At 36.1% G+C, this 18,151-nt stretch overlaps 1 protein-coding gene across 6 annotated transcripts in view; it reads right to left on the bottom strand.

Annotated features, from left to right (window-relative positions):
* CDH18 (cadherin 18) overlaps window positions 1-18,151 on the bottom strand; it is a 922,309-nt gene that overhangs the window by 15,041 nt on the left and 889,117 nt on the right. For all 6 annotated transcript variants that reach the window (XM_053592795.1, XM_053592804.1, XM_053592784.1 and 3 more), the window contains one exon: window positions 12,461-12,578. In XM_053592795.1, the coding sequence (XP_053448770.1) occupies window positions 12,461-12,578 (118 nt within the window). The remainder of the gene's footprint in view (window positions 1-12,460; window positions 12,579-18,151) is intronic.

Genomic DNA, 18,151 nt, shown 5'->3' with positions numbered 1-18,151 from the left:
TCTGACCATCTGCCACACTCCTTTTGACAATCTTTAAATTGTGAATAAACAGCATTATCCATAGTCTAAGGTTTATGCTTTTAGACTCACAAATAATGTGACAAAATAGTTATAACCATCTTAAATGACTCCATTAAGTATATACGGAGATTTAAACCATGCTCTCAAAGGAGATTAGTAACCAATCTACTGAAATTTATGTTTTATTTATTATATGACACAGTAGCTCTTCTAAGTTTCTTTTGTCTTTTTTTTTTTAATTTTTTGAACTCAGTTCTCCCAATCTCAGCAAGAAAATATCTCTTCCTGCAAAGCTACCCTCTCTTACCAACATATTAAACATCACATTTGAAACTATTCGGTCCTTTATTGCCATTAATTATGTTTGTATATACGAGACCTGTCTATTAGAGACTTTAGAAAATGAACATAAATGCACACGTGAAACAAAAATGTGAATCTTAAAAGAGTATCAGCAAATATGCTCAAGAACAACACATTCATTTATGTAAGTGTTAATATAGGAGGAGAGGAGGATAAAGAAGAAAAAATATGTCAACTTTTAAAATAGCAGTCCACCCCCAAACAAAAAATGATTTACAAACATAACACAATATCATAATAACTGCAGAAGTAGGATAAGGGAAGAGGTTTTAAAAAAATAGAAATGTGAATTCCAATAGAAACCCTCCGCCTGTTGTTTACCACATACCTTTAACAAAGAGTGTTATTTTTAGTAAAAAAAGGATGAAGAAAATATGTTTGGAGTCACTAGATTTATAAACACTGAAAAAAATTCTTAGTATAAATTCTTAGGGAGCTTTAAAAAGTGCACATGTAATTCTATTTTAGCTTCACCTGCATGAATGCAGCAAGAAGCACAATGACTCCTGTAGCATCGTGTGGTTCTTAGCAAGGAAAGAATTAAAACACTAGGGTGGAACCTACATTTTCTCACAAAGAAAGCATTTGCCTTGAAATGATAAAATTAGCAATGCTTTTGTTTTCTTTTCCTACTTCTGTATCTTTTCTTGGTGGGAGCAGCTTTCCTAGTGTTGTCATTGTGAGGAGCATGAAAGGCCGGGAGCGCTGAGGACTGGAAATCCCTAAGGGAAAAAAGACATGCCCCCTCCCCACAACCCACGTCAAAAAATAACCCCCAAATAGAGTAGGAGGTAATCAGAGAGGCATATTTATCTACCTAAGGAAAAAGAACACTGAAACAAATTGCTAGAGTTGATAACACACATTTTTCCTGTTTTAGGGTCACGACTGCCTGCACACTGTTTAACTTTGCACTAGTCAAACTTGAGCATTACCTTTAGGTAAAGGACTGCCTTGTGCTGTCACCTGTGGCTGGGGAAATGTGAGCAAGTGAAGGTGGAGATGTGACCCACAGGAGAAAGCAGAGCTTCAGAAGAATAAAAACAATGTGTGCAGCTTCCTCCTGACCCGGATAAGTGACTCTGCAGGAGACAATTCCTGCCACCTCCATTAGAGGATGTTTGAAGCTTGATTTGTGATTTTGGGCAGATTAAGTGTGGGTTATTTTGCTTAGAAATAGGAAAAGTCTCTAAATGGTCTCTTGAAACCCTGTGGGTAAAGACAACATTTCAAATGTTGTTATTCTCTGCAGAGAAATTAAGCACATTACACCACCAGCTGTGAGTTCTTGTTGTTAGGACAAAAATAAAGTACAGGAATATCAACTACTAAGAATCAACACTGTCAAAGAAATACAGAATAAAGATTAAAAAATAAATTCATGGTTTCTGCGACATAAAACCAAATACCTGCATTTCACTACCAATGAAGAATGAAATTTCAATGAAAGGGCTCCAAACACAACATTTTTAACAGTTTTATAGTGAACATCCAATATATCCCTTATCATAACCTCTCACTCAAGCTTATAGACCTTCACCAACCCCAAATAGCCACAGGGAAAAAAAAAATAAACAATATTTTTCTATGTTGTTTTTTATGTGTTCTGTGAAAAATCATAAAACAACTTATGAATAATTTGGTCTTCTTTCTTTAGAAGTAGAATGTTACAAAGAAATAATGCAATGTAATAAAGTGAAAGAAAACTACTAAATGTTCAAAATGGTGCAACAGGATAAAAACGAAAGTCCACAGAATCTTTGTTTACTATGCTGAAAACAGATACTTTCCAAAGCATTTTTATTGTTTTTTTTTAAAAGTGTTACTTGCATTTATTCATTTTTAAGAATGCAAGTATCTACAAAAGTTAAAAAAATAATATAGGTCAAAGAAGAGAACCTGGATAACAGTATGAGTAACAGATATTCTTTCTTTTTCTCTCTCTTTCTTTCTTTCTTTCTTTTTTTTTTTTTTGTAGCTAGATTCTCACTCTGTCATCCGCACTACAGTACTGCGGCATCAGCCCAAATAATTGCAACCGAAACTCCTGGGTTGAGTGACCCTCCTGCCTCAGCCTACAGAGTAGCTGGGACTAATGTAGCCCACCATAACACCTAGGTCATCTTTTTATTTTTTATAGAGATGGTCTCACTCTTGCTCTAGCTGGAATAAAAGATATTCTTAACAGCAAATTGACAAAAAAAAATAATAAGCATTTTCAAATTTGAGAGACAAATTAAAGGGGATTTAAAACCCTATAAACAAACAGGAAGAGAAGTGCCTACATAGTGGTTAGTGATCTCTTGTCCTACTAAAATCCATAAGATTTACAAATGCACCTTATAGCTAGAATGAAGCCTAGGACTTAGGCTGTCAATCTCCTTGTACCAAGTAAAGCCTAGTCCCTCAGGATACAGCAGAAAGATCATGAAACAGAACAGATTACCTTAGTAGGCCAATGATGATTTTATACGGGGAAATTAGGTATTAGGTTAGAGACGTATATTTCAAAATGAATGAACAAATTTACCATATGCCCAAAACTTGGGTTCAAATCTATATTGATAAATTGTGTGACAATATGTCTATAATTTATATGCTATAGATATGAAGAAGTTAAAATTATGGAATGATATTTTTGATGCTAGATTAAAAGTTTATCACAGTTTAAAGAGAAGGTGATAATAGAGAAAAAAGCTACTTTTTAACCTGCAAACATTTCAGACTTTTTTTTTTTTTTTTTTTTTTTGTGGTTTTTGGCCGGGGCTGGGTTTGAACCTGCCGCCACCTCTGGCATATGGGACCGGCGCCCTACTCCTTGAGCCACAGGCACCGCCCCATTTCAGACTTTTATTATTGTGTTAGAATAATACAACTTAAAAATTCTCTAACTTAAAAATTACCTTATAAGATTTAGATTTTAATTTTAAATAAAATTGTGTTATCATCAATATATTCATTAATAATAAAAATAACATCATTATTAAACAAAAATAATATGCATTTAAGTCTATATCGTAATAAAAATCTTTTTACTTGCTCTGAAAGACTTGGGGCAGGACCCCCGACTCTGCCCGGAGCTCTGACGACCCCAATCAACCGCAAGAGACGGCGCTTGATGCAAAACGCAAGAGGATTTTTATTCCTGCATGCCGGGGCTTGACCCACAACTCTTTTAGAAGCTGAGGAGTCAAGCCCTGCACAGCAGTTTTTACAAGCTTATAAAGGCAAAAACTACAAAGTAGGCGGGAATAGCAGACATAGCAGGGGCTCTAACCATAAAGTGGGGGTGGGGGGAGTAGACATAGCAGGGGCTCTCCAGATAAGAAGAACTCTGGTTCATTGTTCAACTGTCTTAAGACAAGACTAACAGTCAAATATTTGCTTAATAGTAAACATTTGCTGCAGCTCCTGGGGCTATCTCCTGGAACAGTTACAAAAGGTCACATTCCTATGGTAGGGAGTGAGAGGTGGTCACATTCCTGTGGTAGGGAGTGAGAGGTGGTCACATTCTTATGGTAATATTTTCTTTCAGCTCCAAATCTTTAGTATTTAATAAACAGAGAGCAGTAACTTTCTAGATACATATTGAAGAATGTTGCTTAGTACAAATTTTTCTAACCTCCACAATTTGGTGCTAAAGCAACTAAGGATAAGATGATTTTACTTATTTTTGAGCTAAGGATTTTACTTATTTTTGAGCACAGAATATAGCCTAGTACTTAATAGTGTGTTTCCAATAGTGAATTCAAATAGCACCAAGTGCTCAGCCACATTTCCCTGGTTAGCTTTTTTTCCTAACTTGTATAACTGCTGTTGCTTTCTTTCATCTCTATACTGTCTTAATTTCCCAGTTACTTGAAAAATATTCTGATTTTCTGTCCCTGGAGGATTAGACCTCATCCTTAAGAGTCAAATCATGGTTCATCTCTTTTCGTAACACAACTTCTGGTAATCTTTCTAAAGTCATTTACCTTTCACTGACTTCTGTTACAAGTTAGGTTTCATATTGATTGGGGTTAGAAGGTATTAAACAGGGACTGGGAGAGTGGTAAGCGGAAGAAGGGGGAGGGACTCCTTTAGGGCAACCTGTGCAGCCATTGGTCACTGGCTGTTGCTAGGCGGGGCAATGCCAGGGGAGGGACTTCCCCTGGGAATTGGGTTGAAAAAGCGGCCAGCAAAAATAAAGGGCCAATCAAGAGAGGCCAGTCAGTTACGGCTTAAAGAATGATCAATGTAAGCTAGCTTGGTTTTAAAGATTCAGTCAATGTTTGCCAGCGGGTTTGCTCTGGCAGGCAAGGTATAAAAGTCCAAACTCAACTGAACTACAATAGCAACCGAATCAAGATCTCATCCATTGTGCGGGAAGTTTTCCTGTCTTCTAATAAATTATCACTCTATTGCTTTCCTTCTCTGCAAATGAAACTCTTCCAGTTATCTTGGCAGTTTTCTGATACCACTAAACAAATATTTTCTTGAAATTTCAAACTTTTTATCTTCATCATCATTGGGAGCTCTGGTCAGTCAAAACTGCCTATTTTACCCAAAACTACATTTACAAAGCAAGAGCCACGTGGGAATAGTGTCATTAAATAATTTCAACATAGAGTAGCCTACTTGGAATTTAATTACATTTGCATTAGAATCTCATCCCACGTACTGAGAAAAACCAAGATCCTCTCTAAAATTTCTAAGGACCAAGATAGGCTGTAAAACACTGTCATTCTTTATGCAATCACCATTTCAACCAAAGTTTTCTTTTTTTCCTTGGGTACTTATTGACCATGTCTTTCTTACAGGCCTGTTATAAAACTGCACTTTCCAGAGTAGCACATGCTCAAAGTGAAAGTATTAATGCAGGTTTGGGTATACAGTCTCCCCTGAAGAGCAGCCAAGTCTAGCAGACACCTGAACAAGGTATCCGATGACAGATACTGTAGCTCAAATAGCAATTCCAAGCTCATTTTCTTCCAAATGTTTACTAGGGTAACACACACTGCTAAATCAGGATGACATAAGGTAGATTTTGAAGGTGATGTCCAAAGCTGAGAGGCTTTGAGATTTCCAAGAAGATACTCAGGTACTGTCACCAGTCTTAATGACATTGGAAAGACCCTGGGGAATCAGGCCTCAAAAATCTCCTTGAGAGGAAGAACAGGGGACGTGGCAGAGGTCAATTTAGTTGAAGGATAGAGCCAGTTAGCATTTTTTGGGATCATATTAACACATGCACATTTCTATGAGTCTTTTAAGATCCCATGAAAATGTCAACAATTTTAAAAATATGGTAAGAGAGCTAGACACAGTGGCTTGTGCCTGTAATGCTAGCCTTCTGGGAGGCTGGGGCAGGTGAATTGCTTGAACTCATGAGTTTGAGACTAGACTGAACAAGAGTGAGACTCCATCTCTGCTAAAAATAGAAGAACCAGCAGGATATCATGGCAAGCACCTGTAGTCCCAGCTACTTGGGAGGCTGAGGCAAGAGGATCTCTTGAGCCCAAGAGACCGAGGTTGTGAGGGCATCCTTTCTCTGAAGCCCAGTTAGTCTTGCCATTGTTCAATGACACTACTCCTACGTGCCTCTTGGTAAAGGAAAGTCTCAGTAAAATAGCCCGTTTGTGACTGACTGATGCTGACACTGATAACATAGAGGACAGCTTGAAATTTCAAGAAAATATTTGTTTAACAGTTTCAGAAAACTGCCAAAATCACTACAGGAGTTTCAATTCCAGAGAGGTAAAAAATGTGGAGTGGAGAGCTATTGATTGCAAGGCATCTTTTCTTCTACACATATTTGCTTACACTAGAAACTAACAGGATTTCTAGCTGGGGATGCAGAAACTGGGAAAGCTTTTGAAGCATTCTGGGCTTGCAATTCAATTAGAATTTGAGAGGCCTCAAACACAGGATAGATTTTCCCTAAAGGCATTTGTTAAACTGAACGTTTAAACTGAAAGTTAGTTTGGAAATTTAACGGAAAGCTAAACCCTAAGCTGAGAAGACCTGGAAGACAAAGAAGAGCCTTTTTGCGGTATCTTGGCGTTGAGCAATGATTAGGTGGGCCAACGTGAGGGGCAAGAAGCTCTGGGTGGAAAGCCCTGGGGTCATGCTTTAGGAATAGGAACAAACAGGATATGAAGTGAGTCTAACAAACTGGCAGTCAGCCCTGACTCAGCTCAGACTCTGATTGGAATAAAGGGGCAACCCTTCTCTCTAATCGTTTAGTACAGAAAAGGGTGAATACTCTTTGGAGAAATAGATCATCATTTGAGCCTCTTCGAGAGCTATAGCTTCATTTTTATCCCCTCTGAACTTCATGCGCTGGACACTTTGTCACCAAAGCAAACGTGTTAGGAGGAGGGACCTCGTTGATGGTGTATAGGTCCCAAGGGCTCCTCTCTCATGAACATTAAGGCTGTAGCTTTTTAAAGGGATTTCGGAAGATCCTCTCACTTCTGATATCCTGCCATATGAGGAAAAACTAGTCCCATTTTTCTGGAGGATGCAGCATTCAAGTTGCCATCATGAATATAGAGACCAGGCCCTTACCAGATACCAAATGATCTGAGATGTCCCAGCTTCCAGAAATGTACGAAATACATTTTTCTTCTTTACAAATTATCCAGTCTCGGGTGTTTTGTTATAGTAGCCCTGAATGTGTGACATTCAATCAAAACACACTAGAGAGATCAAGGAACAAGACCATACATTCCGGTCTTTCTCCCCCTTACCCCCAAGTCCACAAGGGAAAAAAAAGTATCTGGCATTGGGAACAGACATTAGAGTAAGTTGACAATGATTGTAAAATCACTACCATTAACATGTTTAAGAAAATTAAAAAAAGAAATAACTTTACCAGCAATGCACATGTCTGTAAATGAACAGCGTGGCTATCTACCAGAACAATGAGTATTTGGACCACGATTTCTTTCCATGGATATATTTTCTCCACTAGGACTCACTCTTATTCCCCCAAGCAGAGCATTAGCTGCACACTGGCTGTGTTTTCTCCCAATATATTCTCAGCATATGTCACAGTGAGTAATAAAAAATAGGCTCAATAGAAATAAACTTTTAAAAATAAACATGATAGACCATTTAAGAAAATGGTAATGCTCACATAAATTATAAATTAGCAGGTTCCAAATTAATTATGTGGTAGGGAAGATAAAATGGGAAGGGGAAACATCTAGGAAAACATGGAACATTGCTGTAAATTTACCCATTTAGCAAGCATCCCTGTTTTTAAATCGGAGAATGCCATAAGGGTAGAGATGGGGAAGATCTTCTCAATGGGTATGAGGGAATTAGCTGCCTTATGTGATTCAGGAGTAAACACTATTAGGTACTCATCTTTTCTATGGATTTTGTATATACACAGTGATAAGTCATAATAATTGATTAGGTGCTTTTATAATAGTTTCTAGTAGGAAATACTTCAATAAAATATCAAGAAATGCAAAGGAAGTCTGGTCTGAGATTCTCCCATACTTGCAGGCTAGTAAGTTAGCCTGCCACGATGTTACGGATACTAGAAGATGATGCAAAGCTCCTAGGTCAGAGATAAAGAATTTTTACCAACGCGCAGAAAGCTTTTTTTTTTTAAATATTCATTCCCTTGTATTCTAAGGTGAAGGGGAATGATGCCTAAGAGCCCAGGTACATCCTGGGTGCTCAGCAGATAAGTATCACAGCTAAGGAACCCGAAATTTCAGGAGCCTGGATCCTTTTTAATGAATTGCAAGAAAACTTGCCAAAACACTTACCTCAGAGAGTGTCCCTTTATTATACTACACAGCAAATAAATATATCCTTTGTTCCTAAGGGAGACATTAACTATTTCTTCCAAGGCTGAGCATTCTAGCAGAGACAGTTTGGAATAAAGGGGGAGGTTAAGGCCTCTGCTTGCAATACATAAAGGAAGATAAGAGATGGCTAGAGTTGTCTCCCAGCAAGGACAACTTGAGGGTAGCAGGAGATCCCAGAATGAAGAAGTTCTGACAATATTGTTCACAAAGGAAAACTGTTTCAGGGTCTTAAATTATTTCATAATAATTACAGTTAAAGATGATAGATAATACTTGCCTACTCACACTCCATTATGTAGATAGCACACAAAATGGACCTTTAGAAATCTTACTGTATAATTCCCATGATATGGTTTCCATATCTTCTATTTATATTGTGATTAATTTTATTTGAAACAAAGGAAAAAAAAAGGAAATTGACTTGTCATGGTGTACAAAACTGTGAGAACCGGCAACAGCCTGCCTCTCCAGCCAACCTTTACTACAATTCCTATGCAAGCAGTCCTCAGGTTATGAATGAGACAGTTTCTATAGGCTTGTTCTCAAGTTGAATTTGTATGTAAGTTGGAACAGGTCTATTTACCGATTACTGTAAGTGGGAGTTGCATGTCAGTTGGATGTTTGTAACTCAGAGACTTAAGGTAATAGCCCCCATTAGTAATTGTGCATTGCATGTTTGTACAAGATGTTTATAACTCAGGGACTGCCTGTTGACATCAAGTTTCTTGAGCTCACTCTGGTAGTCTTCCCCACCTTAAGGCCTCTGAAGTTGTTCAACTTCCTATCTACAATTTTTAGCCATTCTCTATTTTACTGTGAAACTTCGCTCATCACTCAGTTACCATTTTAAGTATCTCTCTCTTTAGCAACTTAGCCAAACTTCCTATTCCAAGACAAGAATCCTTCTTATATGACATGGACAGCATTTTTGTTTCATTTTAGTGCATACTTGCCCTATTACATTACATGTCTTTGGGAGCAGAAAAAGGGTCCTGGCTGTATTTGTGATGACATTATTGCTTGCAGAATGGTTGAATGAGTTAAGCTCCAACTTTGTACCTGGAAATAATGTTACATTTGTTTTAATGAACTATTTCATGTAGAAAATAAAATAAAATATGATCACTCACTCAGATTTTAAACATATTATTATGCCACATTTTTGTTTAAGATCACTTTTTAAAGACATAAAACATTACAGTCTTCACATTCTGCCTGATCCCATTTCTCTCCATTCCACCCCCATTGATCAGTCTTCTGAATTCAGAGATTCATCTGAGAATTCTGAGATTCATTCTGAGATTCTTTTCCTACTATATATTTCAATTTTGTGAAATATTTATGAAGTTATAGTTTCTATATATTCAATAACTATAGTTATATATGTATATAATTAGTATATCTAATGTCTATGTTCACATACGTGGGTATCTATAATTAAAATTAAAATTTTAGCTAACATGTTTTCTAGTTCTGTCTTTAACATGTCTCGATATATATATATAGTTTTTTATACATGAGGTTTCTAGTCCTGTAATATAAAAAATACGAATATCAACAATGATTGGGTAAGTTTCATTTTCTGTTGTGTCATGTTATCTAAGAAGTCTTGGCCATGTTTTGAAGATGCTATTGACTTCTTTTTATATTTTGAAATTATGAAACCTACTTATATGAAGGCATTTTTCATCACTTATGCATTTTTATTTTTCAGAGTAAATTCATTTTCTGATTAATTTCTTAATTCTTTCAAAATCTTTTAAATTTTGGCTTACAGCGATCTGTGACTTTCTTCATCTCTGTGGAAAGCATTGCTCTGAGCTTACTCCTTGCCGTACAGCAACATAGGAGATGGCACTGAACCAACGGCTGCCTGGTCCTATCACCTGGCTTAAAGGCTGTCTCTGCTTTCTGTTGTTTCCCTGAATATGTACTTTGATGCGAACAGTGGGCACAGAAAATAAACGGCTTTAATTTTTTCTTCTAAATTTCTTTTGTGTCTGGGGCATATAAGTGTCTATTAACTCAGGTAATGTAATCCCTCGGTACCTAGGATCCAGCAGGCTGGGGTTTTCTGACTCTTACTCCATTGTGCTTTTATTCCGCTTGTTGCTTAGAAAAATAGAATATTTATACAGGCATAAATAAATGACCACGGTAAGTATGAACGTATGTATGTATGGATGGATGGATCCATCCTATTATGACTACTCCATTTTTAATTTTACCTTTGTATGCTATTATCTATAATTGCCTTATCTATGGAGAAAAGGTCATGTGATTCTAATACAGTTACATAGGGTAACATAAATTCTCCCAATACTGAGAAGTTGGCATTTCTAATCACAGATTGACGAATATTAAAACCGAGGCTCAGGAGGTTAAGGGGCGGAATTTATGTTGCACACTTTGCTTGCTCAAGTCCACATTTTCCATTATGTGCTAGTACCTCCTCTTCAAACCACTGCTGTACTTTCTACCAAAGAGCAATTATTTCTCTGTTATTTATGATTTTATCAATTCTAAAAAAAATTGAAAAAAAATTCTTACAAATATGTTTAAACATCTTTACTATGAAACTTTTGACATGATAAACATCCATTTGTATGGTTAAAATTAATGTTTCAAAATATATAAACAAACCCTTTTAAAGTTTTGTATGTATTTTGAGGAGAATACCTTCTCCTCAGGTAATGTCATATCAGTGAATTAAGAGATTTCAAATACAATCATTAATTGTATTGTATTCATAAATTCACAAATTCCAGATATAATAATCTTGCAGGAACTTTTAGTTACTAAAGTGGGTGTCATTGGAAATACTGCTCTCCTGTTTTTCTAAAGTACTTTCAGAGTTATGCATATGAAGGTTAAATAGCTGAAACTTAACACATATTTAAATCTATTATCAAATTTTATTATATAATATTGCCATATTAAATTTCTTTTTAAAACATAACATAAAATTTTTGTTGTAATAGAAATAATTTCAACTGAAATATACGCTTGTGTGTCCAGATTCGATTTTAAAACAGCAAGATAAATGCTCTCTTAGAATGTAAAATTCTTGAAATTTAAGAAAATATAAATTTACTTTTTAACATTATTCATATATTTAAGTATCATAAATATATTTGGATTATAAGATGAGATGTTCAAAAATAAGTAAATGTACAATAGTCAAATGCAATTTGTCATGCCCAGACAATACCTATTCCGATAAGTAGAGCTGATACAGTGCTACTTAAAACAGAAGAGACAATTAAGCTTTTTATGTTCCTATGAACCTTTTGATGGCTGCAGGCACACCACGGTATCCTTTTTGTATTTACAGAACATTAAGGAAAATGGAGAAAATGCTTTTAGCAGGTTGTCATTTAGTAACTCGCTTTTGAAAATTCTTCTTTTAGAAATGTACAGAGACGAAATTGAATGTTTGCTTCAAAATATATGTGCCATTGTTTCCTTTATGTGATTCTGAGATAAACATTAAATTCTAAATAACAGAATTTTTAGATAAACAGTATCAAAAGTAGTGTGGAGAAGGAGAAAGCTGATACTAATCAGGAAATTTCACATACTGAACAACGTCATGTTTCCTTAAGGGGAGGAAGAATGTCTTGTACATAATCTTGAGAAATCTGCCAAACAAGATATCATATAATAATGAATCTTCCAGAGTAACCAAAATATGGAATTCCCCCATGCCACAATAAGAGGGGGAAACAAAATGATCCCCAAACCTTCGTATTCCACGGCATTCTCTACGTAGGCGTATCTATCTTTCAACCCATATTTTGGAAATATTCCTGCTAACAAGAGGAAATATAATTGGTACAAAACATACCCATAGTTTTGCTAATGTAGGATGATTTCAAGCATTGCATTTCCTTTTGTAACTGTCTCTAGGATATTTTTCATTTTTTCTAATTTAAATATTTTCTCCCTCCTAGCAGTTGCAGCAGTTCTCATAAACAAGTTTGTCAGCTAAGATTTCTCTTAAAATTTTGCCCAAGAGCATATTACATGTACATTTCTTGTTTAAAGGGATGCTTCTGAATAAATTTAATGAAAGTTATTCATACATATGGCTCAATTTTAAATACGAGCTATTCACAAATCATAACACATTAACATCCAACTGACTTTGAGGGCTGATTTGCAAGCTGTTCATGGGTAGATGAGACTAAAGGAAAACTGATGAAGCTTATTTCATACAAGTCAAAGCAGAAACCACGTAGAGCAAAAATATATATATTTATGTTCACCTTCATTGTCTTTGAGAGTGAAGTTTGGATTCACTGGCAGGCGTTCATCAAGGAAGAAGTTAAACCTTGGTCCATTGGCAAAATCATCTTTATCAGTGGCACTGATGGTGTGAATGACCTAGAGAAAAGATAAATAATTGATAGTAAATTTAATTTTGCTGATACCCCTGATTATATTATTGTGTATTATTTTTAATTGTTATACAAAAACATTTAAAATATCCCTTTATCAAATTTTGTTTTTAAATTAAACTCATAATAGTACCAATTAGCTTAGTCTTCATTGTATTAAATTTTAAGGAGAACAAGGCACAATTTATAAGGTTTCACACTTTATATTTTCTAACATGGCACAAACATGATTTTGTTTCTTTATTATTCACAGCATTGTAGGGCCATTTAGTTATAAGATCATGGTACATACAATGTTGGAAAAGACTTAAAACATTGTTTGCACTAATATAAATACCCCAATGTTGATACAGCACAGAGTATGAGGTTCTCAGTCAATAAATGCAAGAGCAATAAAGTCTTACTTTTTGTTTTATTGTTTTTTTTTTTAATCATTCAAGAGGCCTCAACTGATGAACCTGAGTTTTGGAAGAATTGTGATGTGCCACAAATCTCTACAGTAGTGGCCAAGGTAAAACCAGACACCTCCATTATTTATTGATAGTGTCTTATCACTACCAGTCAAGAAAATAAAATTCTAAATTATATATATTTAATATACATTAAAGAGCAGAGTAAAGTTACCTCTTTCATGTTTACATGGATGGAGCTGGAATATATTCTTCTTAGTAAAGTATCTCAAGAATGGAAGAAAAAGTATCCAATGTACTCAGCCCTACTATGAAACTAATTTATGGCTTTCATATGAAAGCTATAACCCAGTTATAACCTAAGAATATGGGGAAGGGGGAGAGGGAGGGGAAGGAGAGGAGAGGATGGGCGGAGGGAGGGTGATTGGTGGGATTACACTTGCGGTGCATCTTACAAGGGTACATGTGAAACTTAGTAAATGTAGAATATAATTGTCTTAATACAGTAACTAAGAAAATGCCAGGAAGGCTATGTTAACCAGTGTGATGAAAATGTGTCAAACTATTTATAAAGCCAGTGTATGGTGCCCCATGACAGCATTAATGTACACAGCTATGATTTAATATTAATTAAAAAAAATGCCAGCAAAACACACACACACCCACAAAAAAAGAAAATATTCCTGGTGGCCCAGGAGCTGAACACAAATTTCAATAGGTATGGCCACAGTACTCTTTAAAAGAGGCCAAAACTAACATGCAATATGGTATTTTCAATTTTTAATAATGATCCTAATGTCTATGCATCTTCTTTCTAGAACTTCCTTAGAAGAATTAAAAACAAAGAGGGCAAAATGAGTTTAAAACTGAGGTTTATTGTTTGTGAAATACAAGTCTTTTAAAAATGGTTACATGTTCATAGAACATTTTACTTGATTTCAGCTCATTTCATAGTTTACAAGAGAAATCACTTGGTAAAGGGTGTCACAGTTAAAATCTAAATTCTTCATGTCCTGAGTCCATTAGTTTATCAGGAAGATGAAGAAGAATATAAAGTTTAAGAAAAAGTTGTTCATGGAAGTAAAATTAGAAAAGTATGCATTTTCATTAAGTAGAGATGTGCTTCAGGGTTTAGATGTGATAAACTTCCTCCACGTGGTCCCCCACCTCAGCCCTGTCTGTCCTTTCCACCATTGCCCAAAGGTATTTAGTCAACAAGGGAACCCATGTGCTCCTCACCCCTCATCTCCAAAGAAATTTCTTTCCCTATTCATCTCTGTATTTATTCATGAGCTGAAAATTTTGTGTTTACTTACTTATGATTGTTTTCTTCTGTCATTAAAAGCACAACTAGTTTCTGGACAGATGGCTCTCCTTTGTTTTGGCTTTTGACTCTGAGTAGGAGAATGTACTGATGGATCATCAGAAGCAGTGGGATTATTTTTTTTCAAGTACCCAGAAAGGATCAACTAGAGTTCAGAGTGCTGCATCAGCTGAGGATCATAGGTACACTCTCTACACATCAGTTAATATAAAATTGAGGCAACAAAATTGTCAAATATTCAAGTGTGTCCTCAAGGTGAAAAAATACAAAGCAGATATCACAGAGCACACACCCACATACTCTAAGTGAGCATGGCCCCTGCTTTTCTTTCACTGTGGTTCTCGGGTTGCCACCCCGTTTTCTCTATGGTAAGTACCTCATAACATGGTAACAGAGCTGCAACTTTACTTCCTGCCCTGGAATATAAATTAGAGGCATTGGAGGAGAACAAGTCATTTATTTTCTTTTTTTTCTTTTTTTTTTTTTTTATTGTTGGGGATTCATTGCGGGTACAATAAGCCAGTTACACTGATTGCAATTGTTAGGTAAAGTCCCTATTGCAATCATGTCTTACCCCCATAAAGTGTGAAACACACTAAGGCCCAACCCCCCTCCCTCCATCCCTCTTTCTGCTCCCCCCCCCATAACCTTAATTGTCATTAATTGTCCTCATATCAAGATTGAGTACATAGGATTCATGCTTCTCCATTCTTGTGATGCTTTACTAAGAATAATGTCTTCCACTTCCATCCAGGTTAACACGAAGGATGCAAAGTCTCCATTTTTTTTAATGGCTGAATAGTATTCCATGGTATACATATACCACAGCTTGTTAATCCATTCCTGGGTTGGTGGGCATTTAGGCTGTTTCCACATTTTGGCGATTGTAAATTGAGCTGCAATAAACAGTCTAGTACAAGTGTCCTTATGATAAAAGGATTTTTTTCCTTCTGGGTAGATGCCCAGTAATGGGATTGCAGGATCGAATGGGAGGTCTAGGTTGAGTGCTTTGAGGTTTCTCCATACTTCCTTCCAGAAAGGTTGTACTAGTTTGCAGTCCCACCAGCAGTGTAAAAGTGTTCCCTTCTCTCCACATCCACGCCAGCGTCTGCAGTTTTGAGATTTTGTGATGTGGGCCATTCTCAATGGGGTTAGATGATATCTCAGGGATGTTTTGATTTGCATTTCTCTAATATATAGAGATGATGAATATTTTTTCATGTGTTTGTTAGCCATTCGTCTGTCGTCTTTAGAGAAAGTTCTATTCATGTCTCTTGCCCATTGATATAAGGGATTGTTGGCTTTTTTCATGTGGATTAATTTGAGTTCTCTGTAGATCCTGGTTATCAAGCTTTTGTCTGATTGAAAATATGCAAATATACTTTCCCATTGTGTGGGTTGTCTCTTTGCTTTGGTTATTGTCTCCTTAGCTGTACAGAAGCTTTTCAGTTTAATGAAGTCCCATTTGTTTATTTTTGTTGTTGCAATTGCCAAGGCAGTCTTCTTCATGAAGTCTTCCCCCAGGCCAATATCTTCCAGTGTTTTGCCTATGCTTTCTTTGAGGATTTTTATTGTTTCATGCCTTAAATTTAAGTCCTTTATCCATCTTGAATCAAATTTTGTGAGTGGGGAAAGGTGTGGGTCCAGTTTCAGTCTTTTACATGTAGACATCCAATTCTCCCAACACCATTTATTGAATAGGGAGTTTTTCCCCCAGGGTAAGTTCTTGTTTGGTTTATCGAAGATTAGGTGGTTGTAAGATGTTAGTTTCATTTCTTGGTGTTCAATTCGATTCAAAGTGTCTATGTCTCTGTTTTTGTGCCAGTACCATGCTGTCTTGAGCACTATGGCTTTGTAGTACAGACTAAAATCTGGTATGCTGATGCCCCCAGCTTTATTTTTGTTACTAAGAACTGCCTTAGCTATACGGGTTTTTTTCCGGTTCCATACAAAACGCAGAATCATTTTTTCCAAATCTTGAAAGTACGATGTAGGTACTTTGATAGGAATGGCATTGAATAGGTAGATTGCTTTGGGAAGTGTAGACATTTTAACAATGTTGATTCTTCCCATCCATGAGCATGGTATGTTCTTCCATTTGTTAATATCCTCTGCTATTTCCTTTCTGAGGATTTCATAGTTTTCTTTATAGAGGTCCTTCACCTCCTTCGTTAGGTATATTCCTAGGTATTTCATTTTCTTTGAAACGATGGTGAAGGGAGTTGTGTCCTTAATTAGCTTCTCATCTTGACTGTTATTGGTGTATACAAAGGCTACTGACTTGTGGACATTGATTTTATATCCTGAAACATTACTGTATTTTTTGATGACTTCTAGGAGTCTTGTGGTTGAGTCTTTGGGGTTCTCTAAGTATAAGATCATGTCGTCAGCAAAGAGGGAGAGTTTGACCTCCTCTGCTCCCATTTGGATTCCCTTGATTTCCTTGTCTTGCCTAATTGTATTGGCTAGAACTTCCAGCACTATGTTGAATAGTAAAGGCGACAGAGGACAACCTTGTCTAGTTCCAGTTCTAAGAGGAAAAGCTTTCAGTTTTATTCCATTCAGTAAAATATTGGCTGTGGGTTTGTCATAGATAGCTTCAATCAGTTTTAGAAATGTGCCACCTATGCCTATACTCTTCAGTGTTCTAATTAGAAAAGGATGCTGGATTTTATCGAATGCTTTTTCTGCATCTATTGAGAGGATCATGTGATCTTTATTTTTGCCTCTGTTAATATGGTGGATAACATTTATGGACTTGCATATGTTAAATCAGCCTTGCATCCCTGGGATGAAGCCTACTTGATCATGATGAATGACTTTTTTGATGATAAGCTGTAATCTATTGGCTAGGATTTTGTTGAGAATTTTTGCATCTATATTCATGAGTGAGATTGGTCTGAAATTCTCCTTTTTGTTTGGGTCTTTTCCTGGTTTTGGTATCAGGGTAATGTTTGCTTCATAGAATGTGTTGGGGAAGATTCCTTCTTCCTCAGTTTTTTGGAATAATTTCTGCAGTACAGGAATAAGCTCTTCCTTGAAGGTTTGATAGAATTCTGGAGTGAAGCCATCTGGACCAGGGCATTTTTTAGTTGGAAGCTTTTTTATTGTTTCTTTGATCTCAGTGCTTGAAATTGGTCTGTTCAGGAGGTCTATTTCTTCCTGGCTAAGTCTAGGGAGAGGGTGTGATTCCAAATATTGATCCATTTCCTTCACATTGTCAAATTTCTGGCATAGAGTTTCTGGTAGTATTCAGAGATGATCTCTTGTATCTCTGTTGGATCAGTTGTTATTTCCCCTTTATCATTTCTGATTGAGGTTACTAGAGATTTTACTTTTCTGTTTCTAGTTAGTCTGGCCAATGGTTTATCTATTTTATTTATTTTTTCAAAAAACCAACTCCTTGTTTTATTAATTTTCTGAATGATTCTTTTGTTTTCAATTTCATTGATCTCTGATTTGATTTTGGATATTTCTTTTCTTCTACTGAGTTTAGGCTTACATTGTTCTTTTTTTTCCAATTCCATAAGATCACTTGTGAGATTATTGATGTGCTCTCTTTCTGTTTTTCGAATGTAGGCATCTAAAGCGATGAATATTCCTCTCAATACTGCTTTTGCAGTATCCCACAGGTTTTGGTAGCTTGTGTCTTCATTGTTGTTATGCTCAAGGAAGTTAATGATTTCCTGTTTTATTTCTTCCTGCACCCATCTGTTATTCAACAGAAGATTGTTTAATTTCCATGCCTTTGGGTGGGGTCGAGCGTTCTTGTTAGAGTTGAGTTCCACCTTTAGTGCCTTATTGTCTGAGAAGATACAAGGTAAA

This window comes from Nycticebus coucang, chromosome 1, assembly GCF_027406575.1.
Source record: "Nycticebus coucang isolate mNycCou1 chromosome 1, mNycCou1.pri, whole genome shotgun sequence".
NCBI lineage: Eukaryota > Metazoa > Chordata > Mammalia > Primates > Lorisidae > Nycticebus > Nycticebus coucang.
Note: the sequence above shows the minus strand (reverse complement) of the source record. Positions and strands in the feature narration are given on the sequence as shown.